The sequence below is a fragment of the Coptis chinensis genome, chromosome 3, assembly GCF_015680905.1.
Source record: "Coptis chinensis isolate HL-2020 chromosome 3, ASM1568090v1, whole genome shotgun sequence".
In the NCBI taxonomy this organism is placed as follows: domain Eukaryota; kingdom Viridiplantae; phylum Streptophyta; class Magnoliopsida; order Ranunculales; family Ranunculaceae; genus Coptis; species Coptis chinensis.
Genome location: NC_141458.1, coordinates 85,691,927 through 85,718,986, shown reverse-complemented (window position 1 = coordinate 85,718,986; position 27,060 = coordinate 85,691,927). Strand labels below are relative to the sequence as shown.

The 27,060-nt window shown below is 39.4% G+C and overlaps 1 protein-coding gene across 1 annotated transcript; it reads left to right on the top strand.

Annotated features, from left to right (window-relative positions):
• Positions 1 to 24,363: 24,363 nt before the first annotated feature.
• Positions 24,364 to 24,827, top strand: LOC147511275 (uncharacterized). The gene is made up of 2 exons (XM_086598416.1): positions 24,364 to 24,696; positions 24,762 to 24,827. Exons 1-2 carry the CDS (start codon positions 24,364 to 24,366, stop codon positions 24,825 to 24,827), a joined length of 399 nt encoding a protein of 132 aa, XP_086454542.1.
• The last annotated feature ends 2,233 nt before the right edge of the window (positions 24,828 to 27,060 follow it).

The window sequence follows — 27,060 nt, the reverse complement described above, 5'->3', positions numbered from 1 at the left end:
GTTACAATGAGTTCTAGAAGCATTCCAAACCGCCCTTTGTTTCCTAATACAAATAGACTTCTTTTCGAGTCCAACTTAGTCTCCAAAACCGAAGGAATTGGCTCTCGATTAATAAGATTTTATCGTTTGGGCCTTACGATCCATCGTCATCACGTGAGTAATGTATCTGGACTCACTATCCTGCGTCCCAGATGTGGTCAATGCATCTGGACGCGCGATCCATGTGTCCCAGACGCGGAAGTCTATTTTGTCTCTTCTGCTCTATCATTCTATCCTCTTTTGCGGGCTTTGGTCCAAGTAACGGATCTTTTGGCCTTGGGCTTCCAAATAGGCTTTAAAATAGGTCCAAGTCGCATCTTTAATAACTTCAATTCCCTGGCCTTCTCCATGATTGTCTACGGGCTTCCCATGTGATCTTTAATGCTATGAATTGCTCCGTTTTACCCCTTTTTCTCTAATATTCCACAAAACTCACTTTTTCACCTGTAGAATCATAAAACATAACTTACAAACACAATTACTCCACTAAGATGGCTAAACTAGGGGCATAATCGAGGGTTAAATTACACTTTTTGAGCACTTATCAGATAGCTAGACCAATCAGTGATGCGGCCTGATAAGAGCCCAAAACTGTAGTTTTAACCCTATAACAGTCATACTTTTAGACCAATTATGTGAGTAATAATTAAGAAAGTTAACACCGATTCACGTGTTTTATGCATTTCGGGTTTCAAAGTCCATTATGTGCAGAAATGTGCCACTTTAGCGAGATAAAGGAGCTAAGGTCGGTTACTAAGAAGTTCCGTGATTAAAGGCCAAGATTCAAGAAGATAAAAGCCTTTCTAAAGCCCAAAAAAGTGAAAAGTCGACGCTGGCTGAACAAAGACACAAGTCGTGAGAACTTCGAAAGCCGTATCTTTGGACTCGGACCTCCGAGAATTGGGCCTACCTTATGTCAAAACTACCGCTCGGAAAGAGCTTTCAAATGGTCTAAGCCTTGACCCAATCAGAGGAGCAGAAGTGGATGAAAAGTCTGTTGAAGCCAACTGCAGTGAAGAGGCCTTTTGAATTTGAAAGAATTGGGTTTTGGGCTTGATTCTCTGGCCCAAAACATGGCTCCAAGCCCATGCACGATTTTTGGATCTGGACATATAAAAACAAAAGCTTAGCTCTTTGTTAATGGTAGCTAGTTAGACCTAAACAATATAGATAATTCTATATCTAGTTTCGATATTTTAATTAAGTTTTAGTTCCATTTTCAATTCTTGTTTTAGATTAAGTCTTTGATTCATTGTTCTTGATTGATTAGATAAATAAAATAGTTATTTTGTTAATTTCGATTTTGTCATCTCAATTTATAGATATAGTTTTAATTATTGTTGGTTACCATTTCTTAGTTGTTAATTAGAATTTAATTATTGTTTAATTTAGATTAGTAAATTTGAATCTTTGATAATATGTTTAGTTTAGATTCATATGGGAATGATTGGAATGATTCAAGGCTAAAACCTCCATTAGAGGGGTTGATGAAGCCTTGATGAAAACTTAGTGGTATAGTGTAGAAGCATTGTAGAATCTATTCCAATCTAGAAGGTCGTGATTAAGCCATGAGAATGGGTGGACGACCTCACATGCTAGTTAGTATTCGGTAGAAATGCCATGAAAACTAGGGATTAGAACTTCGAATTCTTGCCGTAGAACGTAAGAATCGAGATACAAGAATCTATACTAGGTTATTAAGTTAGATTCGAGGTGGATTCAATTCCTCTCTAATCCTTTATCTAGATTCAAAAACAATCATATTTCCATAGCATTCGTAGTTAAATTCAACATAATATATTCTATATAGGTATCGTAGTATAACACCCTTCGTAAAGCTCTCATTAGGCTTAAGACCGACTAATTAGATTAGAAAACATTCCATGCTAGAGCACTAGGAGTGGAACGAATTTGTTACTCCACTTTCTATTTCGATAGATTCGAGTAGAAACTTTGTTACTTACGTTTTGAGTTCATCGCTTTATTTATTTAGGTAGGTAAACTATTCAATTCTATCTTTTATCAAATGGCGCTGCTGCCATCTTAGTTCACTTTAGCATTGTTTTCATAGTAGAATTAGTCATTTTTAAGTCCCATTAAACCCACCCACCCTTGTTTGATTCATACTGTGGTTATCTAGTTTCAGCGTCGAAAAATTTCGCGACAAAATTACACCGCGGCCACCGGCCTATAAGGAGCGCACTGCCTATAGTCACGAACACGAAGCGCGACCAGCCCTCCGGACCGGCCGCTGACCACCCTCATACCGAAGCGACCAGCTAAGTCAACTGGAACAAGGAGAGGCGATCGGGCCTATCGAAATGCGCACTGCGCCTAAGCCAAAATCCGGATTTCAGCGAGTTTGTTTCAAACTTGATTTTTAAGTTTTTTAGTGTTCTAACTTGTTATTTACATGAACACGCAGCGTATACAAGACGCTATTCATAAAGCGAAGCAAGGGCTTATCGGGTATTCCTTTCTTCCATACCTCGCATCTCCGGTTAGAGGTTCATACTAATATATCAAGATTGTTTGGATTGTTGTCGTGTTTAGACTTAGACTTGCATGAGATTAAAGGTGCGGTGGGAGAAAAACACGAGCGTAATTAACCGTCAACGTCAACAAACAAATCTATTGAGTATACCAATCACTACACCTCTAACTACTATTCCACCAACCAACCACCGACAATGGCTGAAGAAAGAGACTCCTCTCTCGGACTTTTACAAAGCCTTGGCGATAGCCCTAAATCTTGCATCGTTCTAGCGGACCCGGTGGGGATTTTCAAATCCCCAAACATATTTAATTTGTTACCCGTTTTCCATGGTTTAGGCCATGAAAAACCTTACCAACATCGCGTAGGATTGAACAAGTCCTTACAACATTCCATCATCCTATGGTTGGTGCGGAACAAATTAAACCGAGGGTATTTCCCTTCACCTTAGCCCGATAAAGGCGTCTTGGTTAAGCGCCCAAAGCCTAACTCTGTGGACTTCGTGGGCTAAACTTGTTCGATTATTTATGGAACACTTTTACCCACCCCTAAAGACGGATGAGATGCTTTCCAAGATTCATTTCTTCCCGTGGAACCCTCATGAATCATTTTACGAGGGCTTGGAATCGTTTCACCGATCGCTTATAGAGTGTCCACACCATAATCTAGCAAAAGACCGTTAGTTAAATGCCTTTTCAAAGGACTTCAACATCACCATAAAGAAGTCCTTGACATAATGAATGGGGGTAGTTTAAAAAGGAGCCTCGGAGGCTTACAAATTTTTAGAAGATCAAACTAAACGTAATAACAATTGGGGGGAGTGATGATATCCCCGGCTCGCTGGTTTTTCTTTAACAGTTAAGGCCGCGGTATGTTTGAGATGAAACCCGATCGAACTTAAAAATTTAATCGAATCTCTAACTAAAAGGTAGAGGCTATTTCTATTCAACAAAAGCCTATCCCGTCATGAATGTAAACTCCAACCCATGTAATTTCTGTTTGAGTCCCCGAGCACCACGACTCCTATTGTCCTCTATTTATGAACAACAACAATTAGAGCAAGATAATGTTTGCTCTATTAATAACTATCCTATTCCTAATGCCCCATGGAGACAACATCCCAACTTTAGTTGGCGAAACAATCAACAAGTTACACCTCGGGGGTTTAATAACCAAAATGTTAGGCAAAGCAAACAACTATAATCAAGCTCCACCTAGGCAAGGGCGGGGACAAGGTCAAGGAAATTATAATAATTATTACAACCCCAAGCCACCGACAAGGTGTAGCACAAGGTCGAGAATAATTATAATAGTTATAATACCAATAGAGGTATCGTTCGGTTAACAATAGTAACTATCACAACCCACCCATTAATAATCAGCGTGAGATAGTTCGATCCACCACACTGTGACTACTACACCTACACAACCGGATCGTATCGGCGCTTTATACAGGTTACCCAACAACTTTTCCAATCAATGACTCAATCAAACCAACGGATCTTACAATCCATAAATCGGGGCATACAACGGTTAGCCCAAGAAAAGACCAAAGTGTTTCGGGGACAAGCGATACCAAACCCTAAAACAACAAACCACGACCTTTGAGGTAAACGGTAATACTAGTGCGGAAACGACAATAGTAGGTGACCTAAATGCCATCACCACTCTCCGTTTCTGGAAGAGTGGTTGATAACAAAGTAACTATGCCTATAGTTACCCCATGATACTCCTACACCGGATATCGAACTAGATACCGAAGTAGAAACCCGAAGATCCTACCAATCGTAGAGGTACCCGGTTAAACAACAAACTAAGAAACAAAAGCCAAGGTAACACATCAAGTTGAGCCATATGCTAAATATAGAGCAAAACCACCATTCCCTCGAGAAGTTAGCCATGCTAACCAGGGATACAAACTTTGAGGAGATTAGGAACGTTTTCAAGAATCTAACGATAAACCTTCCTTTTCTCGAAGCTATTAAAAAGCTCCCTAACCATGCTAAGTTTCTTAAAGAGTTGTGCACTACTAGGCGTAAGACCAACATACCTAAAGACGCCTTTTTAACTGAACAATTCCCAACTTTATCCGAAAATAATGGAATCGTTAAGTACAAGGACCCTGGTTGTCCTACTGTAAAATGCACCTTAGGAGATTCCCACACGACGACCGCTTTATTAGACCTGGGGCGAGTGTTAACTTACTCCCGTATTACTTGTATAAACAAATAGGTCTATAGGAAATGCAACCTACAAAAATAACGTTGCAATTAGCGGACATGTCAATTAAGTATCCTAAGGGTGTAGTGGAAAACGTGCTTGTTAAGGTTCAGGATTTTTACTATCCAAATTGATTTTGTTATCCTCGATACATAAGTAAGCCAACGACTCTGTACCAATCATCTTAGAGCCCTTCTTAGCTTAGCAACTGCCAACGCGCTTATAAATTGCGGCGATGGTAAGATGTCCTTATCTTTTGGCCATCTTACGGTTGAGGTAAATGTTTTTAAAATGATGAAACAATTACGGATTAGATCTATAAATGGGGAGGTTAGCATGATCGAGAGCTTAGCTCAAGATTATTTTAACAAAACGTTTCACGAAAACAATATGTACAAATTCCTTTCTTTTGGAACTTCAGATTTTGTAAATGACTCCTACTTAGAGGAAGTCAACACCATCCTTGAGTCCACACCAATTATAGATCCTTCCGGTTGTTCCACATATTGAGTATGAAGACTTGCTACCTAAGCAAGTATTCATTATGCAAAAATAAGGACCCGATGAAACATCTATTGATTTTCCTTCCACCCGATTCTTAAACCCCTTCCACGAGTTAAAATATATTCAACTTGATCCGGATGGTAGTCATCCGATAATTATATCTTCTCTTATCTAAGAATGAAGAGACCGCGTTTAATCCGGTGATTAGGGAACATCGGTCTGCCATTGGTTGGTCACTAGCCGACATTAAGGAAATTGACCCTAATATTTGCACTCATCATTATCCATTTGGAGGATAACGCGAAGACTTCTCGAACCTCGGCGTCGCTTGAACCCGACCATGAAAGAGGTGGTTAGGGAAGAAGTCTTACGATTACTTTCGATCGCGGGTATCATATACCCAATCTCGATAGCGAATGGGTAAGCCCCCATTCATGTAGTTCCTAAGAAATCGGGAGTTACCATGGTGCGTAGCGGGAAGGGGTGACTATGTTGTCACACAAGGTCCTATGAAATGGAGGATCTGTATTGATTCTGACGGTTAAATGCTATGACCGAAAGGATCATTTTTCCTTACCTTTTATAGATCAAATGCTTTCGAGCGCCTATCCGGTCATGCTTTTTTATTGTTTTACGGATGGCTACTCGGGCTATTTTCAGATTATTATTGATATTGATGACCAAGAAAAGACTACCTTCACATGTCCCTTTGGAACGTATGCCTATAAGCGAATGCCTTTTGGCCTTTGTAATGCTCTTGGAACCTTCCAAATTATGCTTCATATATTTAGTGACATGGTAGAAGCTTTTATGGAAGTTTTCATGGATGATTTTTCTATCTATGGAGACTCCTTCACAGACTGTTTGTCTAACCTGTCTAAGGTTTTGACACGGTGTGAAGAAAAGAGCCTCGTTTTAAACTGGGAAAAGTGTAATTTCATGGTGAAAAAGGGCATAGTACTAGGTCACATTGTATATAGTGATGGCATCGAAGTGGATAAAGCCAAACTAGATAAGATAGCGACCCTACCTAAACCACGGACTATCCGTGATATTAGAGCCTTTCTAGGCCATGCAGGTTTTTATAGGCGGTTTATTAAAGACTTCTCGAAAATAGCTAGGCCTTTAACTAATCTGCTTTTGAAAGATGCAATCTTTGATTTTAATTTTAACTGTATGCAAGCTTTTGAAACTTTAAAAGCCACCCTAACCACTGCACCCATTATACAGCCTCCCGATTGGTCTAAACCTTTCGAACTCATGTGTGATGCTAGTGACTATCACGGTTAGTGCGATCTTGGGACAAAAACTAGATAATAAGTCCACTTTGTATTTATTATACTAGTAAAACATTAAAAGCGATGCTCAACGGAATTATTCAACTACCGAAAAAAATTCTTAGCCGTCATTTATGCTTTAGATAAGTTTAGTCCTTATTTGGTTGGTTCTAAAACCTTAGTTTACACGGACCATGCAGCCGCTAAGTACCTTCTTGCGAAGAAGGATGCTAGCGAGATTAATCCGATGGATCCTTCTCCTGCAAGAGTTCACATTAGAAATAAAGGACAAAAGAGGGTCGAAAACGTAGTTGCCGACCACTTATCTAGACTCACAAACGGCGATCGGTTGATTCGAGTCCATACCGGACTCTTTTCACGATGAGCATCGTATGCCATTTTTTTTCCAGCACCATGGTATCTTGACATTGTAAATTATTTAGCGGCTGATGTTATGCCTTATAATTGGTCAAGAAATGAGCGTAAGAAGTTTTGGCGAGTTAAGTTATACTACTTGGGATGAGCCCTACCTTTTTAAGTATTGTCTTGCGGATCAGTTATTAAATGCGTTGTATTCCCGGTGGGAATATAATGAAGTTCTATCGTTCGCCATGACAAAGAGTGTGGTGGCCATTTTAGTGGGATGAAAACAGCCGCTAAAGTTCTTCAATATGGTTTTTATTGGCCTACCCTTTTTAAGGATGCCCAAGTGCATTGCAAGACGTGTATTCGTTGCCAACAACTTGGGCGAATCACGAAGCGTAATATGATGCCATTAAATCCAATCTTGATAGTTGAAATTTTTGACGTTTGGGGCATTGATTTCATGGGTCCTTTCCCGGTTTCCCACGGTTTCATTTATATTCTAATTGCCATGGACTACATGTCTAAATGGATAGAGGCCCTAGCTTGCCATAGCAATGACCATAAGACCGTTGTATTTTTTATTAAAGAATATATTTTCTGTCGGTTTGGCATTCCGAAAGCCATCATTAGTGATGGTGGAACACATTTTTGCAACAGAGTTGTTGCATCCCTAGTGAAAAAGTATGGAGTTACACACAAAGTAGCAACTCCTTATCATCCACAAACTAGTGAACAAGTAGAAGTTTCTAATAGGGAAATCAAAAAGATTTTAGAAACAACTGTAAACCCTGATAGGAAAGACTGGTCAAAGCGTCTATCGGATGCCTTATGGGCGTATAGAACTGCTTTCAAAACTCCTATAGGTATGTCTCCCTTTAGACTTGTATTTGGGAAACCATGTCATTTCCCCGTGGAATTAGAGCATCGTGCTCTGTGGGCTATAAAAAGCCTTAACTTCAATATTGATGAGGCAGGTGTCAAACGCAAGTTGCAATTGAATGAGCTTGAAGAAATCCGTGGCGATTAAATGCGATCTCGCTGAAGGATTATAAAGCTAACATGAAGCGTGTTCATGATAAACATATCTTCGCCAAAAGAGTTTGTGGTCGGTCAAAGGTCTTGCTTTACAACTCCGTCTACATATTTTCCCGGAAAACTAAAACCCGTTAGTGCGGCCCTTTTCTCGTTCTCAAGTCACCCCTTACGGGGCAATCACCTTGGTAAATCCAAATGACAACAATACCTTTCAAGTTAATGGTCAACGGTTAAAATATTTTCACGAACTTCTGAACCCCGTCCACGATGTAGAGGAAGTCCTTTTACGGGACCACATCTATGAGGACTGACCTTGTCATTTGGTGTACTTCCTTTCACTCCCATATAGTGGTAAGTGCACCATTCAGGTAACGGGCCCTCCTATGGAGTGTGTGGCTGTAAGTACGGATCCTAAGTCCACGTTTCACATAATTCACGTTTTCCACTTTTGCATGTTTCCTCGGTTTTTGAGTCATGTTCCTCTATGGGGTGAATTATGTATTTATTGTTTTTCGTGTTTCTTATAATAAACTAATAAAAAAAAAATAATAATAAAATAAAAATTCTAAAATCATAGAAATAGCAATCCAACAAGTCTTGGAAATCTGACTTTAAACGACCCACGTTTTAAACAAATTTTGTGTTTAAAAATTTGTTTGGGGGTGGGTAGTCGATCTTTCCATTTGGATTGCTCGAACTTTCCATTTGTGTTGCTGAGGCCCATTACTTGTAGTTCAATTGGTTTGACGTAATCTAAACTTAGATTTCCTTCGTTCGCATAACTTACGTCACACATGCACTTCGAGGCGTTCTTCCACCCTCATATACGTCACCCATGGTTGGAATTGAATGTTTTATGGATCATTGGATTAGAAATTCTCTACTGATCATTTCCATAACTCATTCGCCAAAATCGGGCCAGTAACGAAGCGGCAAATTGAATCGAAATTGCTTGTGAAAAATCGGAAAATTTCGAATTTACATTGGGCTTGGGCCCCCAACCGCCGCGACGATCGCGGTATGCGTCTCCTTCCTTCAAAAACCGCGCGCCTACGGTGTTTCCCTTTCAATCCCGCCCGGTTTACAAGTTAAATAAAAACTTTGAAAACCAAAATAATATATATATATATATATATATATATATATATATATATATATATAGAGAAGGAAACCTAACTACACCCACACCCACACAAGATAATCAAAGCCAACTTAAATCTTCTCTAAACCATTACCACTACCACCCCAACTCAGAAAAATAGCCACCAGTTCAAGTAACCACCGCCACCACCGTGTTTTAGTAGTTTTTCTTCACACTCGCCTCCCCACGTCTACACAAAACCATTACTTGTCTAAGAAACTTCAATGGCTCTGACGTAGAATTTTGCGAGCACGCGTTTGTTTTTCGCGGTTTAAACTGATTTTACGATCGCGGAGATGATTAAGAGGCATTGGAACGAATTTGTGGTACTTTCGATTGAGGAGTTCTATCACTATGATTTGGTAGAAACAGTTTTATAAAAAGCGAGAATTGGGGGGATAGGATTTTCATAAAGGTAGCGAGGAGCGCGAGGAGGAAATGCTAGAGGCGGTTGTTGGCGAATGTTTAGAAATTCGCTTGAAAGCAACACAGTAGCGACAATTCAAGAATCCCATATCTTGGAGTTCTGCTTTGATGAAGGATCTTGTCTGGAGGGTGAATACAATCGGACATCTCATTCGTCCGCCGATCCACCTTGAGAACCAATCAACTGGCTGTAGCTCAATGGATTGGTAGGAACGTCCTCGGGAAAGACAAAGTCAGTGATATCGGCCTGCAATGTTTGCACATTCTCTGGATTTTGCAAACAAATAAGTATAATTTCTGCATCCTCGATTTAATGTTTAATGTGATTCGAGGAGTGGGGAAGAGCTTGGCGCCTCTTCCCGTATTGATCACTAAGATCATGCTCACCTTTAGAGCTGTCGCAAGATCTGCTCCTATTAAGATCAAATTGCATTCTAATGCAAGTATCTATACGGATTGCATCCAAGAGACTTGGCGTTGTGCGAAGAAAAATGGTTGAGTCGGACGATGAAAGGAGGATATGACATGTCCGGATGAAGATGCATTAGATAATTGTAATTCTAATTTAGAACGCATGCAAGTGCTTGCAAAACTGCCTTTGCGGTGCGTTTATGGTATTTGTGAAAATATCCGAGATAGACAGTTGTAGTTCAAAAGAAGCAAGGAACCTTGGTGCGAGATTTGAAATGCTTTCGAAGGGTTCTGGGCGATATCTTGTCTAACATGGAGACTATCCACCAAAGATCAACAAACCCGATTATCACGCGATTTTCGATGATCGAGATGGAAGCCCAAGCTTGTTCGAATAGAGATGCTACGACGCATGCCACCCGTGGAGGACTCTGTTTCAGCCGAGTCCGACAGGCATGAGCGTCGTCGCCAAAGGACAGATGGTTCAAGCCAATCTCCATCTCAGGGTCCATCATCATCACAGAACTAGGTGTTCACCATCAGTTGTGTTCGCTGTTATTTCATAATTTTGTTTTATTAGTTGGATTTTAATTCAGTAGTTAAATTTAAATAGTAATGTGTTTATTTAATGTTGTTTGGATTTAAATTTTATTTTTAAAATAATTGGTTATTTTCGAGTACTGCTTGTTTTATCATTAATCCCACCTTCCCGACTTGTTTGGGGGTGGAAATATTTATACCGAGCATAAGTCGTTATATGATCATCTGCTGTAAAGTTGTATTGGAGGAAATGTTGATAATTTGGCCGATATCGGCATATCTATGATTTGTATGGTGGTAGCATGAAATCTAGGAGAGTTTAGAAGTTACTATTCTAAATCAAGTATGAAAGATACCAGGATTTATAGAAAATCATGGAAATGGTTTGTTTCCATTTTCGGGGTTGGAATTTTTCTATTTCTGGAAATTGCCTTCAAACAAATTGGGAACTTGCCGATTCGTTTTGGTAGCTCAGAACCTATTTAAACTCCCTTCTTTCTACACTAACAAACCACACTACACCCTACCATCATCCCGGACCTTCCACTCCAAGTTTTTCTTTCTTTTTGCTCTAAACTCCGGGTTTAGCACTTACGAGCGCGCCTGCGCCCTCTACATTTTCACAAAATTTTGTCGAGGCGACCCAGCCCTCCCCAAAACACTTCAAAACATTCTAAAAAGCCCACGAGCGCAACGCCGACCTGTGATGTGAACACCCCCACCCCTTCGCTAACGCGGGAAATTCCAATTTTCAGAGGGTCAGTCCAGGATTTTTTGGAACTGTTCAAAGAGTTGTTGTGATGACATCTCCTATAGTCATACCTGAACAGTCCTTCGAAGATGTGTTGGGCACCGAGACCTATGGACATTGGTTCCGAAACAGGATCCTACAGTTAGGATGGCGTCATCTACTAGTAAGTGATGACGATTCATATTCACCACAGCTTACTACTTATTTCTACGACCATGTTAAATTCTATTGTAATCAGGATGGAGAACAAGAATTCTCTGTCATAGTCGAAGACACGACACATTAATTCGATAAAAATGTGGTCACTTTAGTTTCAGGATTACCAATACCTGATCCTGTTCACACATGGGCATATATGATCATAATGCATATCTTTATGATTATACATATTTCCATGAGTATTATGGGGAGGGTATTTCGAAAGTAATGGACCGAGGGCGATATAGCATTGCCCTTGGTAGCCTTTCCCTAAACGTAGGAACCACCATGTTATTCATCCTAATGAATATTTTGGGGGAATGGCAGTTCATTTCTGCAAACAGTACTGCTGGTGACATTTTCCTCGCTTTAGCTGAGGGACGTCATCGATATGACATTCCCCGAGTATTAGTCGCTAGTCTTAAGAGAGCCCAAACCATGAGGCATAAGTATCTTCTTATGCCTGTTTTGGTAAGCCACATCATGCGTAGTTGTTTACCTGTATTCTGTGAACAATTCACAGATTGGAAAAGGGTTGAAGTCATGAGACCCACCAATTAGGTGGTTCGCTCGTTGCGAATAATGACTTGGCCGGGATGGCAGGTGCAGCCTCATTTGGTCGCCCCGTACATCCCATCATACATGATAACACTTAACAGGTTAGCATTAGTAGATGATAAATGGTGGCAAGCTTGGCAAATTATAATGGACTGGTAGGATGCGAAGGAACCTCGTCTTACCAACGAGGAAGAGGATGTTTAAGCGGGAGATAAGGTAAGTTATTAGCTTTATTAGTGTCTGCTTATGTCCCAAGCAATTTAATTACATTAACCCCATAATGGGTGGAACTCTTATAGAGTTAAGTCGGTTTTATTTCCTATATTAGTATGTTCTAACCTTGTTTTGCGGATGTTCCAGAATTTCACGCCGTTTCCATGGTATTTTTCTACCCTCTTTATTTAAATGCTTTGAGGACAAAACATGCTTCTTGTTTTTGGGGCATAGAAACACATGTAATTAAGGCATCTGTTAGGATATAGATATGTATAATATGCATTTGTCTCATGTTAATAAAAAAAATTAAAAAAATAATAATAAAATATATATATATATATATAAGTTTATGTTATACACTTAGGAATATTGGTATTGTTTTCTTTCTCTATGCTCTCAACAATCTAGAAGTCTTACGTAGCTTTTGCATCAGAATAATTGTTAGAAACTTAGGTTAATATGTAGGTAATAATCTTTGCATCTATCTATAAATATATTACATGAGTATCTATGATTGTTAGCAGTAAGTTTCTGAAATCTAGGCTAGAGTACTTATTCTACAAATCCTGTAAGAATATAGCCTAAAGCCTTATATGAGCGAAACATTTGAGAAATAACATAAGAGAGAAGTAAAATCCGGATAGAGAAATCACACGTCCACTTGTTTGATCACTAAACCATATCCTAAGCGAGAATTTAGGCCCTCTTTGGATCGATATAGCCAGAAATTCAAATCTATGAATTATTTTTCCGCTAGTCGCCCCTTTGAGCCTTCCTTTAGCCTTCCATAAACCACAATTCCTTTACCCTGTTACAAAAAAAAAAAAAAAAAAAAAAAAAAAATCAACTTACCAAATATAGAATAAGTCTGAGAATAGAATGAGTGAAGAAAGAAGAAGAGAAAAACATGTGTAAACAAAAAATTAGTAGTTGCTTGCTTGAAAAGAAAAGAAGTTTCCATCCAAGGAAAAAAAAAAAAAAAAAAAAAAATAAAACTCCAAAAATAGAATAAAAGGGAGTCAAAAGCCAAAGAAAAGAAAAAAAGAAAAATATGGCTAAGGATGGAAACAAAGTATAGAAGCAAAAAGAAAATAACAAGGTTTTCTCTAAGTTACATAATATGAAGACTCTATTATCTCTCGGACTTGTCCTTTTGAATATCCATTTCCTTCCTTCTTAAACCATCTCCTAATCCCCATGACACCTAATAAAGACCTTTAGCTCAATTAGGATTAGGTTAGTGTGATAGTAAGTGGCGGATGTGTTTGATCGACTCCGGCTTCCTTGTTTGTCATTGAGATTGTAAGGTAAAGTGTGCCCACCGCATTAATGGAGTAAAAAACTTGAGCGAAAAATCGAGTGGTTTTGTCTTGACATTTATGTGAGGACCTACTTAAGGACACTATTCCGAAGTTTTTCGAGAAAACGAACCTCGCTAGGCATTTCATAGTATTACTCGTAGTATTTATATTTGTATCATAGATGATTGATTATTATGCATGTATTAGCTTAGGGTTTTGACTTAGTTATTCTTATTCAATTGCTAGTGAGATGTATAGATAGTTGGGACATAAATGAGGAAACAATAGTTTTATTTCTTAGTCGTTGTAGTATAGTTGAAGTTTGTGAGTACCTTCATTTGGAAAACTCTCACGAGGCTATAACTTCGTCCACTAGGGAATTCCTAGTGGTTTAAGGCCTTGTTGCATATGGTCAATGCAATCACACTCTCAATAAACGAGTAGATAGAACTCCATTTTTGGTCACTTATTCTAATTTCTCATCTTTGCTTGAGGACAAGCAAAATGCTGTTTGGGGGTGGTTGATAAGAGCCCAAAACTGTAGTTTTAACCCTATTAAAGGTCATACTTTTAGACCAATTATGTGAGTAATAATTAAGAGTTAACACCGATTCACGTGTTTTATGCATTTCAGGTTTCAAAGTCCATTATGTGCAGAAATGTGCCACTTTAGCGAGATAAAGGAGCTAAGGTCGGTTACTAAGAAGTTCCGTGATTAAAGGCCAAGATTCAAGAAGACAAAGCCTTTCTAAAGCCCAGTCAAAAGCTGAAAAGTCGACGCGGGCTGAAACAGCACACAAGTCAGCAGAACTTCCGAAAGCCGTATCTTTGGACTCAGACCTCAGAATTGGGCCTACCTTATGTCAAAACTACCGGCTCGGAAAGAGCTTTCAAATGGTCTAAGCCTTGACCCAATCAGAGGAGCAGAAGTGGACGAAAAGTCTGTTGAAGCCAACTGCAGCTGAAGAGGCCTTTTTGGACTGAAAGAATTGGGTTTTGGGCCTGATTCTCTGGCCCAAAACATGGCTCCAAGCCCATGCACGATTTTTGGATCTGGACATATAAAAACAAAAGCTTAGCTCTTTGTTAATGGTAGCTAGTTAGACCTAAACAATATAGATAATTCTATATCTAGTTTCCAGTATTTTAATTAAGTTTTAGTTCCATTTTCAATTCTTGTTTTAGATTAAGTCTTTGATTCATTGTTCTTGAAAATATGGCTTAAGCCTACATGCTGCATGCACTAGGGCAAGAATGATTTTCTCAATTTTAGAATATCTACTCTCTAATCCAGTTAACATTTTGCTAATGAAGTATATTGAGTGCTCCTCTGGGTTTTCCACGAACAGTACTGCGCTTACTATGATCTCAAAAGCTGCCAAATAAATTCCAATGTCTTGGCCAGTTTGCGGACTAACCAGGATGGGAGGTGATACCAAGTAAGCTTTAATTTCTTTGAAAGCCATATCACAGTCCTCGTTCCAAACTGAGGCACCTTTCAAAGTTTGAAAAAATAACCTTCATCGAGCTGAATACTTTGATATAAATCTATTCAGGGCTGCCAAATGACCAGTGAGCCACTGAATTTCCTTTTTATTCGATGGTGGTGGTATTTCGAGAATTTCCCGAATCTGTTCAAGGTTTGCCTCAATACCCCGTCGAGTCATCAGAAATCCTAAGAATTTTCCAGACACTAACCCAAAAGAACATTTTGATAGGTTCAACTTTAGTTTGTATCTTAGGAGCATATCGAATACCTCTTGTAAATGCTGAAGGTGGTCGGGTGTTTCTTTGGATTTGACTACCATGTCATCTATGTAAACTTCCATGATATTCCTAATCAGATCAGCAAACATTGTATTCATCATCCTTTGATAGGTGGCGCCTACATTTTTCAAATTGAATGGCATGACGTTAAAGCAATACAGGCCTTGGTCCGTGATGAATGTCGTGTGCTCTTGGTCTTCCTTAAGCAGAGGTATTTGGTTATAACCAGAGGAAGCGTCCATGAACGACAGACACTTGAATCCGGAGGTTGCATCGACTAGATCTGAGATGCAAGGTAATAGGTATGGATTCACTGGGAAAGCTTTGTTTAGGTTGGTTGATAAGTACCCAAAATTGTGTTTTAAACCCCGCAGAGACATTATATTTGGGTCAATTATGTGTTTAATAAATGTAAATTAATTGTATTTTCATGTTTTCCCAGGTTTCGACAGTCAGCGATAAAATACACACAGAACCTGCGTTTCAGCATGAAATACAGTCGAATAAAGCTTGGACTTGAAATCTTCATGATCACCATTTAAAGCTCCAATCTGCCAAAAAGCTCATGGACTCAGAGAACCATGAAACAAGTTGAAGAATCCAAACTTGAGTTCCTGAGCTATCCAAAGGAGTCATGTTTGGGTCAAGACTTGGTCAAACCGACTTGTAACAGTCCGAAAATCAGGAGAAAGTTCAAATGGTGATATCTTCCGTCTCCTAACTCCGATTGAAGCATATGACCTATCAAAATGATCAACGCAGAAAACTCTACACAACGGTATATTGCTTTTACAAAATGGACATATGGTTTGAAATCAGAGATAAAGCCAAGCACGTCACTATTTATCGAAGACGACGTAAATATTTTAGATTTTTTATTATTTAACTTTTTGTAAAGTCAAAAGATGAATAGTTCCGAATAGTGTCAAATAATGTTGAATAGTGTCAAATAGTGATTACTATTCCTTAAAGTCAAAAAAGTTGAATAGTGATCAAATCTCGATCGTTGGATCAGATTTCGAGATTCGATCCACGATCCGTCCATTCAACTATAAATAGAAGGGTCTAGTTTTAGTTTTTCTCATGGAATGATTAGCATTCCATCAGTAGGAGTAGAGTAGTTTACTGCTTTCCTAGTGTAATGAAGAATTTAATTTCCAGTTTTTAATTAAAATGTTTTTAATTCAGTTTTATTTTTTGTTAATTAGAATAAAACTTTAGTTATGTGATCTCAGAGCGTAAACTCACTCGAAAGTGAGAATTATATCTGTTTGGGGAGTTAATAAAACTCATGTGAGGGAAAATCTTCGTTGTTGGTTTGGTAAGTTGTTTAGGAAGAACAACTAGACCTACATCCTATCCCAAAATGATAGTTGGTGTAGTGTCTAGTTAGGGATCAAAGTGATGAGCTTAGAGATAAGTCATTGCTTTGGTTCCACTTGCTAGCATGTATGAGCTTAGAGATGAGCCATACATGTTAGGGATCAAGTTTTCTTCTATTAGACTTGTCTATGAGTTCTAGGAAGAATAAAATGAACTTATCAAACAACAAAACTTATTAAAATCATTGAGATGAAATATTTTACAATTTTATTGAAATGTGAACGAAATGACAAACCCGACCGCTGTTTTATAGTTAGATTAATGGTCAAGTCAATGCAAACCCTGAGCTTCCCATTTTTCTTTGGAACCGTGACTATATTGGATACCCAAGTCGGATATTCGACAGCCTTAATGAACTCTGCTTTAAGCAGTTTACCAATCTAGTCATTGACCTTCAATTTTCATTCTGGAGACATCCTCCTTGGTCTTTATTGAACTGGTTTGAATCTCGGGTCAATATCGAGCCTGTGGCAAGCGACATCCGTGTCGATTTCAGGCATTTGGTAGATATTCTAGGCAAATATTTCTTGGTAATCCCATAACAGGTGAATTAGAGCTCTTTTTTCAGCTGGGGGTAAGCCGACAGCGATGAAAGTAGTTTTGTGGCTTTCGCCCTCTATATGAACTTCTTCCAACTGAACAATCGGGGACCTTCTTCAGAGCATCGGGCTTCTCATACTTGATAAGCCCAACATTTCAGTAATGCTATTTGGCATGATCAACATGGAGGATCGTGTTGTCCCAGACTTCAGATTTCCTTGTATCTTCTAGTGCCAAATCATAACACTGATGTGACATCATATGGTCACTGCGGATCTTACATACTCCCGTTGGCATCGGGAATTTCAATGCCTGGTGGAAGGTGGATACAACAGCCTAATTTGCATGGATCCAATCCCTACCAAATATTGCGTTATAACAAAAGCCACAATCCACCAAAAGGAAATTTATCCCAATAGATTGATGCCCAACCATGACAGGGAGATGAACCTTTCCAACATCATGGGCTGGTTCTCCGTTGAATCCAATGATTGGATTACGGTATTCTATGATCAGGTCCTTTGACAGTTTCATTCTGGAGTAAGCCCTAGTGAATAACACACTAGCTGAGCTTCCTGTGTCGATAAGAACTTTCTACACCCTAAAGATTCCTATCCATGTAGTAATGAAAACAACGTCATTGTGAGGGTAATAAACCCCCTTCTACTTGTTGTTCTCAGTGAACTTCAACTCCTGGCCTTCATAGGTCTCAGTATTGATACCTTGGTCAAAATTGAAACTGTTAACCTAGTAATGATCTTGTATATGGCAAAGTTTCAAGCGAGTTTCTATCTTTCGCTAACGGCGGGAGATGCTATCGATACGTGCATGGCATCGAAGTTTCAAGCGAGTTTCTATCTTTCACTGATGGCGGGAGATGCTATCGATATGTGTATGGCATACATCGATAATGTTGTGTTAAGCCAAGTTGATATGGGCTGACCGAGTTTTATTTTGGGCAAACTCAGTAAGCTGTCCATCATCAACAAGGCACTGAACTTCTTTCTTTAAAGCTTTGCAATGATCTGTTTCATGCCCACTATCATTGTGATATCTGTATTTTCGATTTTTATCCCGCCTACCTGTAGGATCTTTTGGTAGCGGTCGAGCTGGCTATAACATTATCTTAGTTCTAATTTTTTCGTACAGGTTTGCAAGTCCAAGAGTCAAAGGAGTGAATACCTTTTCATCTAGATTTGGGGCATTTGCATTATTATGAGTACTCCTCTTGTTACCTTGATTGGTAAGCTTATCCTTTTTGGAGTCCTTGGAAGTGGGATCTTCGCCATCTTTTCTCTGTCTAGACTTTTGATCATCTTCTACTCAAACGTACCCTTCAACTCGGGTGAATAAATCAGAGAGGGTGGTGGGTGTCTTTCGAGTAAGAGAGTTGTAAAGTCCATCTCTATCGAAATGCAACTTTCGATGGAATGTTTGTATTGCGAAAGCATCACTCACATCCTGAACTTCGGCGTGAAGCTTCCTGAACCGTCGTACCAAACTTTTAATTGTTTCACCTTTCTCCATAGCAAGATTGAATAGTGTGCTTGGCCTCTTCTTCATTTTCATATTGTATTGAAAATGTTCAACGAACATATCACTGAGCTTGGTAAATGAATCAATTGAATGCGGTGTCAACTTGTTGAACCATGACAGTGCATATCCTTTCAATGTTGCTAGAAAAATATGACACATTAATGACTCATGAAATTCTCATAAGGTCATAGCCACTTGGTAGCTCATGATGTGCTCGTTTGGACATCCATCAACGCACGTCATCGTAAGTTGGAAGAATGGGCTGTTTGAATGCCTCAGGATGAACACAGTTCCTTATGTCATTTACAAAGGTGAAAATTCCAAACCTCGCACAACCCTTTCCAAGAGGGGATCCTCTTGGATGGTTCGCCTAGTCACGGCTTGGTTACTCAATTCCTTAACCCTTTGTTCATTCATATTCTCATAGCTATCTTCATTTTGATTCTCTTCTCTCCAGATCTGTTCATTGCGGGCTAAGATTCGATTGGGATTCGGTCGTTGCCGATGTTCAATTCTACCCTGCCTTCTCCTTGCTACTCTGTTAGCAGGTAGTGGACTCTCATTCCGATTTGTGCACTAGGACTCATATCTTGATCCTGACACTTCCACGGATGCTGGCATTTTAGAACTAGAACTCAATACAGTTGCTGGCATTCTAGATTGTTGTGGCTGGTTGTTACCAAAGTTTCCAGACTGGTTTGTCCGAGGATTTGTGCCCAAACGATCCCAGACATTGTTTGACTGTGAGTGAGTAGGGATATGCACGATAGGGTGGATAGTCCGACTTTGGCTTGGATCTCTAACTCGACCATTATTGTGAATAAGGTTTTGGCCATTGTTAGGATCTTCGCATTGTTCTGGTTCGGCCCGTTGCCTTTGCCTATGTTCAGACAAAGGTGACTCGACTGATTGGTGCTCCTCAGGGTCTCTGGGCTGTTTACCTAGTTGATTTCTCAAACTCTCGTTTTCCGCAACTATTCTTGTCAAAAGATAGATGAGAGCTGGATCCGATTGATATTGCAGGTTCCGAATGGAGGCTCGTGGGTTAGCATGTTGGCCTCCCCTGCCCCTTCCAGGACGTCACGCAGTAGCATTGCGGGTGGTTTCAGCAGGACCATCCCTGATGTGTATTCTGGTAGCTCTTGTGCTCCGCACAGCGTTACAGTGAAGGACATGGGGATTAGATCCCCGAGTCCCTAGCGGCTCCAGAGTATGTGGAACTACTTCAGACAGTCTGTTTCCTCCGTTCTGACAAAAAGATCTACAATGGCTCGACTGCCCCACCTCTGTAGTGGTGCCTAGAACAGTCTTCATGTTCTGTCGAGTCGCTACATGCCGATTGGCAGCTTCTGCATTACTCATCACAATTTGTTCAGCCATGGTAACAAGGACGTATGAAAAATAAGGCCGAGGATATCAAGCTCTGACGGAAGACCACATGGTTGTGGGTTCAGTCGTCACAGACGACACCAAAGAATGTCGGGGCAAAAAGTTAGCCCGACACTCTTGATATAGTGGTGCTTCCGAAAGCTTGAAGGAGATTGGGATTAGGTATTTTGAGGAAGAGAGACTGGACCAACATTCTGGTTGCCTACATACCCAGTGAGGAATTCGAGATCAAGTATCTTAAAACGTAGTTCTGGAGGCTGTAGAACCCTCCGTATAATATAGCAATCTCCTGTCTTGGCGGCAAAGAAAGTGATTCTTGGAGATTGCCTTCCTTAATGAATCCTAGTATGATCCTACTTCTCAAATAGGATCATTCCTCAATATTTCATCTATCCTTGTGCAAGATCTTATCGGATTGCACTATGGTTTCTTGCTTCCACGGATCGAATTACTTGATCTTAGTGATCAGGACGGATTGGGGCCATGAACTTGGGTAGTCCGGATGGGCCCTGGACTTGTTGTAAACTTTGATGGATTAGAGAACCGGATGATCCACAACGTTTTAACTACTACCAGGCTGGTCTGCTGCTGGTCCCACACCTGGTCCATGTCCGAGTACACTCTAGACCGGAAATATGATGTAAGGTTCGCTAGTCCCACACCCAGTCTATGGTGCGAGTACACTTTGGACTGGAAATATGATGTAGGGTACACACATATACACTCTTTTATTTTGTTTAGACAATGATATAAAACTAAAAAGAAGATAAAAATCTCCGACAAAAAAAATAAAAAGAAAAGAAGAAAAAATAGGACATGTCCGTGGAGTATGAACAATTACTGTAGGTCGTAGAAGATTTTTTTAAGGAAGTACTACAAAAGGTTGAACTTTTCAACTCTTTTCATATGTACTTGATTTTATTAACTTTGTACTTTTTCAACTCTTTTCATATGGGTCCACATTCTCTCTCTTCGTAAGTAATTCATAATGGTTCAGTTTGGTTTTTAAAATGAAACTAAGTGGGTGTTTGGATCTCATTTTTTCAAAAAATCAGTTTTTCTCAAAAGTTATTTTTCTGAAAAAAATATTTATTCTAAAAATAATTTTTAAATAAACATGTTTGGTTGAGATTTTTTTTCTTAAAAGCTATTTGATCAAACTAGTAAATTTCGTTATATTTTTCAATATATCTTAGCATATCTCGACATTTTTCACTAATGGACAATCCATATGCCTTTGGAGCTGGATGAGAAAGTGAGAAGAAAAAACCATTTTTTAACTTGTTTTTGTTAATTATCATAAAACATATTTTTTGAACCAATAAATGTTTTTTTGGGTGAAAAACTACTTTCTACAAAAATAGAGACCAAACATATTTATTTTTTCAAAAAACTTTTTTTCACTAATAAATGTTTATTGACAATAAATAAATAGGATCCAAACACCTCCTAAAATTGTATAAGCGATTATACAGATGCTTTTAGCCTTTCACTGTCTTGCGTGTCTTTTATGTATTAATGTGTTCCAAATAAGTCAAGTAGTCATGACGAACCTACCAAAGGGTGTCCGCGTCGGAAGTGGCGCGTCCGACGCGGACAACTAAACCAGACACGGGTCAAGACGTGGTCAACATGGTCAAGACGCAGATTTTGTCTCAAAAAAATATAAAATAAATCAAAATAATGCTAAATTTTTTATTTTGGTAAGACTTATGACATGTTTTTAAAGTTTGATTATGAAATATTAAATTTAATCTTGTGGCTATTTATCTTGAATAGTTTTGAATTTATGAATGTTGATACATTTAATTTAGTTTTTAATGTTCTATTTATATAAAATAAAATTATAAATATTAATTAATTTCCGCGTCCGCGTCCTACTTTTTTGATATATAACCGAGTCGCCGTGTCCGCATCAATGTCCACGTCCATGTCCGTGCAACATTGGGTTTTTAAAACGAAACTAACATTATATAAGTGATAGTTACCAAAAAAAATTATATAAGCGATTATATGGATGCTTTTAGCCTTTCACTGTCTTGCGTATCTTCTATACATTAATGCGTTCCAATAAGTCAAGTAGTCAAGACGCACCTACCAAAGGGTTGTGTCTGTGTCGTACGTGGTCAACACAGTCAAGACGCGGTCAACTAAATCAGACACTGGTCAAGACGCAGTCAGGACGCCGTCAACATGGTCATCAGGACGCAGATTTTGGCTTCAAAAAATATAAAATAAATCAAAATAATGCTAAAAAAACTCGATTTTTTGAGTTTTTATTTTGGTAAGACTTATGACATGTTTTTAAAGTTTGATTAGAAAATATTAAATTTAATCTTGTGGCTATTTATCTTGAATAGTTTTGAATTTATGAATGTTGATACATTTAATTTAGTTTTTAATGTTCTATTTATATAAAATAAAATTATAAATATTAATTAATTTTTGTGTCCTACTTTTTTTTAGGTATAACCGAGTTTCCGCGTCTGCGTCCGTGCAACATTGGGTCTTTGAAACGAAACTAAAATTATATAAGTGATTATATGGCTGCTTTTAGCCTTTCACTGTCTTGCGTGTCTTCTATGCAATAATTTGGCTGATTTGATTCTTTTCAATGATGTAAATCTAGAAAATATGATCAATCAAAATAGCATAGAAATGCTTCTGCAACCAGTCAAAATAGCATAGAAATGCTTCGGTAGCCAGTCGATCAATGTAATAATCGATACTTTGGAGTACTATTGCTACATAGATATGTTAAAAGGTCAAGAATCTAGGTAGTTCAAGTAGCAAACATGATATAGAGATATAAGAGAGTCCAAACATGGATTCAGTGAATAAGTAGCACCACATACAAGGTACTTTAGTTTAGTAGCACCACATGCCATGTCATCATTGACAGACACATAGTTTAGTACGTACGAGAAACAGAGTTTAACTACCATATGAAATCCATAGGAACATCCACCATAAAAAGATACACACCAAAGGTACATAGAAACCAATCACACAACACCAAACATAGATGACAGATCTATAAACGAATTAAACCACACACATAAGAGAGGGAGAGGGAGAGAGACGATTGATGGAAGATCTACCTTGGCCATGGAACGACGACGAGTGGATTTTTTTTTTGTCAACTCTGCACCGAAAGACTCCTCCATGTCGAGCTGGCATCCCTCAGGCAATTCCTAGTTGAATGATTTCAACATTGATGCCAACAAGAGCATCACCATTCACTCAGCAAGGGGAATCCCAACACACACACACTTCTTCCCGAGCCAAAAGGGATTGATATAGCTATGATTTGCCCCATTAAAACCCAATCTGGTTGACCTAGGAATCTCTCTGGTTTATGTTGTAATAGGTTAGATAATCGAATAGAACATAAGGACAGAGGAAAGAACGAACTGTCATGGCGTGTGAATACACTGTCCTTAAGAAGAGATTTTGCCCCCTCAGATGGTGTAATGGCTTTACAGGTGTCTCTACTCACATGATTCAATGACTGAAGTAGACTAAGATACACTTCAATAGCCTACTCTACTAGAATAGCAACACATCTCTCTCTGGCGGCTAAGGCTTGAATAAAAAAGATAGGTTTAGGTCTTTGTAATTGAATATATCTGGTTAATGACTACAAGCCTTTATATAGAGGTTTAAGTCACTCACAAAGAGTTAACTAACCAATGTGGGACTAAAACAATAATATAGACTACAAAATTGGTTTCCAAGAGTTTACCAACCAATGTGGGACTATCATAAAAAATACAATGAGAGAAAGAACACGCTTATTCATCTTCTCAACCAAGCTCACATAAGTAATTTGAAATACCAAAATGAGAATTCCAACAATCCCCCACTATTTCAAAATACTTATAGTCCCCTACTATTTTGGAATAGGATATCACAAAATGGTTAACGAAGTGCCAGAGAGAATCAAAATTACAGTACATAAAATACTGGTGCCTTACAGGCTTGAACCAGTCATAGGGCAACAAAACATATCTCACGTGAAAGTGGTAGAATAAAATCTTTGAACCAACATTCCCTTGTTCTTCAATTCAATCATTTCATTTCAAGTTTATGTTTCAATATTCAATCAAGTTGTTTTTCTTTTCAAGTTTATATGATCAATTCAGGATCCCCCAGGTACTGGACCGCTCAATGGCCGACTCCAAATAAATATGATTTTTGGAAAAGCAAGTAAACGAAGTGGACAGATCACTGAAAAGGGTGTGTGATATCAAATGCGCATCGCCAAACAGATGAAGATCATGAACAACGAGCTGACTACAGGAGCTCAGGTTAATGCGGTACCTCACAAAGATCTGCTCATCCTCTTCACTGAGGCTGAATGTTGTAGCATCCAGAGCCCCCATGAGGATATGCTTGTTCTGATACTTCCTTTTAGAGATTATGATTTGCATCGCATATTGGTTGATCCAGGCAACTCAGCAGATGTGCTATACTACGACGCATTCAAGAAGCTGCAAATTCCTGATTCTGAAATGGTCGCCACCAACTCCAACATATATGGATTCAGTGATGACAAAGCTCTGACAATTGGGGAGATCCAACTACTCGTAGCTACTAGTTCGGTAACTCTCATCATAAACTTTGTTGTGATAAAACCTAACACACCCTATCATATGATCTTGGGTAGGACCTGGCTGCACAGACTCCGAGCAGTTCCCAGCACCTATCACCAATGTCTGAAGTTCTTGCATAACGACACAATTAAGATGATCAGAGGGGATCAGGTGGCTGCCAAAGTATGCTACGCGCTAGCGACGAAGCAGTCCCCACTCCCGTTTGAACCAATGGAGGTGGGGCGACCCGCCAAATAGCAATTACAGGTGTATCCACCTCTCCCAAACCTGGTCCCATGAGATAGGGAGGATCCCCCCTCACCGAAGCCATTAGAGGAAGTGGAAATTGTAGGAGCTAGCTCGCCAAAAACCACTTTCATCGGTACCTTGTTAAGTTCTGAAGAGCGCCAGGCTCTGATACAGTTCCTCCAAGAGCACAGAGATGTGTTTGCTTGGTCATTCGAAGAAATGCCGGGAACATGCCACCATCTCAATGTCCGTAGTGATGCAGTAGTAGTTAAGCAGAAATCGAGAAGGATACGTGCTGACAGATCCAAAGCGGTAAAAGCCAAAGTTGAAAAGCTAAAGGCAGCTAATTTTGTCAGGGAAATTAATTTTCCCACCTAGATTTCTAATATTGTCCCAGTAAGAAAGAAGAATGGGTCATGGAGAATCTGTATTGACTTCACGGATCTGAACTGTGCATGACCGAAAGACAGCTACCCTTTTCCACTAATTGACAAGTTGGTGGATGCAACGGCTGGACATGAACTATTATCTTTCACAGATGGATTATTTGGATACAACCAGATCCCATTGCATGAGGAAGACCACAAGCATGCAAGTTTCACAATCGAGGATGGCCTGTACTGTTATCAGGTCATGCCATTCGGACTAAAAAATGTAGGGGCCACGTACTAGTGTTTGGTGAACAAAATGTTTGAAGGATTGATAGGTGACATTGTGGAGGTGTATGTAGACGATCTCTTAATCAAGAGTCTGAAACAGAGAGATCATCTCTCCTACTTGCAATATGCATTTGACGTTCTTCGAGAATATCGTATGAAGCTCAACCCTACGAAATGTGCTTTCGCTGTATCATCAGGAAAGTTTTTAGAATACCTAGTTACTAAGAGAGGGATTGAGGCAAACCCAGATCAGATCCGAGCGCTCATAGAAATGCCCTCACCTAAAAACATGAAAGAGGTTCAAAAAGTTACAAGCAGGTTAGCAGCTCTGAACAAGTTCATCTCTAAGAGTTTAGAGAAGTGCAAACCCCTCTTTCAGTTACTGCAAAAGAACACCTCTTTCGCATGGACGGAAAAATGCCAAAAGGCATTCGATCAACTCAAAACATACCTGGGGGCACCGCCAATCTTTTCAAAGCCTGTTAAGGGAGAAGTCCTGGGTCTTTGTCTTTGTTCATCTGCATACGGCATCAGTTCTGTACTGATACACGTGGATGAAAAGAAGGTTGAAAAACCTGTCTATTTCTTGAGTCGGACGCTCCTACCAGTAGAAACAAGGTACCCTAAACTCGAAAGAGTCGTTTTAGCACTTGTTTTTACTGCAGAGAAATTATGACCGTACTTCCAGTCCCACACCATCAAAGTGATCACAGAGTAACAATTGCGATCAGTTATGGAACAACCGAATAGGTCGGAAAGGCTAGCTAAATGGTTTGTGCAACTGTCAGAATGTGATATTATTTACGTCCCCAGAATCTCTGAGAAGGGTCAGGCACTAGTAGAATTCTTAGGATATTTCCCAATGACCTACACGGGGTACGACTCAACCACCCCCAGTTCTGATGATGGCATCCTACTTGAATCTCCAGACACCCGTCCAGACCCATGGGAGTCGAGCTCTGGATAGCGGCTGTTTGTGGATATCTTCAAATGACAGAGGCACAAAAGTTGGAGTTGTGTTAGTTACTCCTGACAATATGCGGCTGGAGAAATTCATCCGATTAGGTTAGAACGCCTCTAACAATGAGGCAGAGTATGAGGCGACACTTGCTGGCCTCACAATGGCCCTTGACCTGGGCCTAACACACCTCACAGTTTTTAGTAACTCACAGCGGGTTGTGTTCCAAGTTGATGGAGGGTATGAGGCCAGGGCAAACGAATGGTCTAATACCTGGAACTGGTGAGGGATCTTCAAGGAAAGTTTGAGAACATTTAGTTCTATTAGCTGCCTCAATAGGCATATGCTTTGGCATATGTTGCCTCGATGTTGGGCAACATTGAGTCACGTTCCATCCCTATAGAGTTCCAGGAGAAATCTACCATTCAGATCACAGTTACAACAGTTTGTGTTGTTCTAGCCATTACTCCAAGTTGGATGGATCCTTATATGTCCTACCTCAAAGAC

Excerpts from the sequence above, each read along its gene's own strand:
- LOC147511275 (XM_086598416.1), top strand. The coding sequence starts at position 24,364 with ATGAAGATCATGAACAACGAGCTGACTACAGGAGCTCAGGTTAATGCG. Across the intron at positions 24,697-24,761 it reads TACTCGTAGCTACTAGTTCG|GACCTGGCTGCACAGACTCC; the intron begins GTAACTCTCATC and ends GATCTTGGGTAG.